This window comes from Pistacia vera, unplaced genomic scaffold, assembly GCF_008641045.1.
Source record: "Pistacia vera cultivar Batoury unplaced genomic scaffold, PisVer_v2 Contig483, whole genome shotgun sequence".
Taxonomy (NCBI): Eukaryota; Viridiplantae; Streptophyta; class Magnoliopsida; order Sapindales; family Anacardiaceae; genus Pistacia; species Pistacia vera.
The window spans coordinates 1,468,566-1,471,432 of NW_022196316.1; the positions used below are offsets into that span (position 1 = coordinate 1,468,566).

The window sequence follows — 2,867 nt, forward strand, 5'->3', positions numbered from 1 at the left end:
AGTTTTAAACTAAGATATACAATAATTAAATTATATATATTTTTTCCCTTATCAAAAACAACCAAGAGATTGTCATTGGTTATGACAGATTAAAAAAAATGGTCAAAAGCTTATCATCCCTTATCTGAGATTCTGTTCTTGTGGTGGCGTGTGATTGGGAAGTGGGAACCAAAAAGATTATCTAAAAGCTGCTTTCTTCCTCAGAGCATCTTCTCAGTCTCAGAGACATGTATGCATACATATGCATGTATGTTGTTTCACTTCTCCACACTAAGGCTTAACCTAATAAACAAAAGTAACATGAACAGTAAATTATTGCCAAAAAGAAGGAGCCTTAGCTTTCATGGGAGACCACCCAAAACAGCATCTGTAACTTCTTATTCACTTGAGTTTCAGTTGAATCAAATATTTGCTTTGGTTTTGAGTTAGAAAAAAAGGAATAAAAAAGAGGTCTTATGAGGAGTTCCCATCATCAAAAAAGTAGACATGAACCTTAATGAAAAGAAACTCATAGAAAATTGTAAAGACGTCTAATAGAATCACCCCTTTTCAGCAACAGAAAAAGTTCGGAGAGAAGGTAAAAAGCTCTTAAAACCTGAAATTTAAAAGGTCCCAATTCTATAAAAAAGATGATCGTAAGCACACATAACATAAGCTGTGGGTAAAATCTCCAGTAGATTGACACTCATTTTATGGAAAAAAACAAACAAAAGACAAAAATTTCTTTCAAGTAAGAGAAAGAACAGAACACCCCTTTATCAACAACAGCAACAAAAATTAGAAGAAATTAACACAAAACATGCTTGATTTTCAATTAGATCCACAGTTACAGAGTTACAATGAGATAGGAATTTTGAGGAATTATTTCTCTAAGAAATTGTGAGGAGTGAGTGAGTGGAGAACTACAGAGAGTTGACTGATACAAGATAAGTTACAGAATCTAACCATGTTTCTTCTACTACCTCTCAATACAAACTGTAAAATTCATGATTTTGCAAAAGAATTAACACGAAGATCAATTTAGTGTTTAAGCAGGCCTAATTCTCTTGTGGCCAGCTTTTCCATCTGATTTCAAAGCACCACTAGAATCTCCTTCAGAGGACACATCCATGGATTTGGTGAAGTTATTTGAAAGATCAGCATAAAGGTCAACCACCCTCCTTATATTGTTGTTCAGCTCCCTAATTAAACCCACATTTCTGCTGAGATTGTCAGGGATCTTGGACTCATGGTTCTGATTTATTTCATTGATGAGCGCTCTATTCTGATCCAAAATATCTTGGACCTGCACAAAACTCTTTTGAAATGTCTGCATGATCTTCCCATCAATCTGGGTACCATTACCAAGCCCTGAAAATGTATCACCTTCCATTATTATTATCTTTTTTCTCCTTTCTTTTTTCAGAGTCCGAATTGTATCAAATCAGAAACCAGTCCTGCATCAAGAAACAAAAAGAAAGAAGACGAAGAAGAAGAACATGAGAAAAACAACAAAAGATAAGACAGAACTGGTGTTTGTTGAAGTATGTAACATGTTTTCCATTCATATTTATTTGATTAAAGAATTACCCACTAATCATATCTTCTCCACATTTGTGCATATGAGACAAGTTCTGTAGAAGAAATCATGACCACCATGAGGCATCAGCTAACAAACATGAATTATTATTACCATTATTGTTATATTATTATTATTTTTTATTATAATTATTTATGATGCGATGTAAAAAGCAGATCCCATTTCCATAAAAGGGAACCTTTTTTTAATGTACTGAGAAAATACCCACCTAAAGCACAGAGTTTCACAGAAGAATCTCAAAGACCAAAAAAATTTGGTCAATGATGCAGAGAGAAGATGAGGCCATGAGAGTACTACTCTCTGAACACACACCATTAGTAATCTTCTCAAACCATAAAACCAAACCAAACTAATTACAATAACAACTAACAAAACAAAATGTGGATTACAAATTAACCAAAAAATAACTCTGGAAAAGAGAATTGAAACAACAAAATCCCAGGTAAATAAAACTTAAACCCATCTAGAATATCTTTATATAAAACAAAATAATACGTCAGAAGAAAATTTTAAAAGCAAAAACCAGTATTAAACCAGAGCCAGAAAGCCGATAAGATCAGCAGTTGATTAAAATATGAAAACAAAAATTAAAAAAAAAAAAAAATCCATCAGCTCAACAACTCATTAGACTCCAAATAAAAAAAAACAAGCGAAGAAAAGGATAGAAAGTGTAATTTACAAGCCTATTTGTTTATAATAATAATATAATTCGTACCTTGAAAATCAGAAACATTATATTCTGAGAAAAGAGACAGAGATTGAAAGAGGAAGACGAGGGATTCCCGAGGAAGAGTACAAAAGATCGGCGATTGAAGCGAATATACGGATTGAAAAATCAGAATTATGAGAATTTAGAGGGAGAGAAATAGAGAGAGAAAGAGAGAGAGAATATGGAGATTTGACAGTCTCGCTCCGAGCCTCCGACCCCTCTGTGTCTAATTGTTTTAGCTCTATTCTCTATTAAAATCTAATTATATATCCACCTGTTTACTTTTTGTTATTTGCTTCGTACTGAATTTTATCTCTGTGTTTTCACTTAGATCCCATCTAGAGTATGAGCTCTTCTGCCTTTTTTTATTTTTTACACGTGGCGACATTACCATGTGAATATGTGATCACAACATTAAACTTTCTCTACTTAGGTATGAAATTAAAAGTGTTTAATTTTTTTTATACAGGTATCAATAAATGTAATGTTTTTTATCTAAAATAATTACCTAAATATGAATATATAATTATATCATCTACATGCCAGTTATGATATTTGACGTTACATGGTCTTGCCTTT

The 2,867-nt window shown here is 32.5% G+C and overlaps 1 protein-coding gene across 2 annotated transcripts; it reads right to left on the minus strand.

Annotated features, from left to right (window-relative positions):
- Nucleotides 1-787: 787 nt before the first annotated feature.
- LOC116146768 (protein ELF4-LIKE 3) lies at nt 788-2,541 on the minus strand. Of its 2 annotated transcripts, XM_031432209.1 has the most exons (3): nt 2,295-2,541; nt 1,570-1,613; nt 788-1,436 (listed from the first exon to the last, which is right to left on the minus strand). In XM_031432209.1, exon 3 carries the CDS (start codon nt 1,370-1,372, stop codon nt 1,028-1,030), a length of 345 nt encoding a protein of 114 aa, XP_031288069.1. In that variant the 5' UTR covers nt 1,373-1,436; nt 1,570-1,613; nt 2,295-2,541; the 3' UTR covers nt 788-1,027. The 2 variants fall into 2 exon arrangements, with proteins under 2 accessions (XP_031288069.1, XP_031288068.1); XM_031432208.1 differs by lacking the exon at nt 1,570-1,613 and having other exon boundaries at nt 2,295-2,540.
- Between the last annotated feature and the right edge of the window lie 326 nt (nt 2,542-2,867).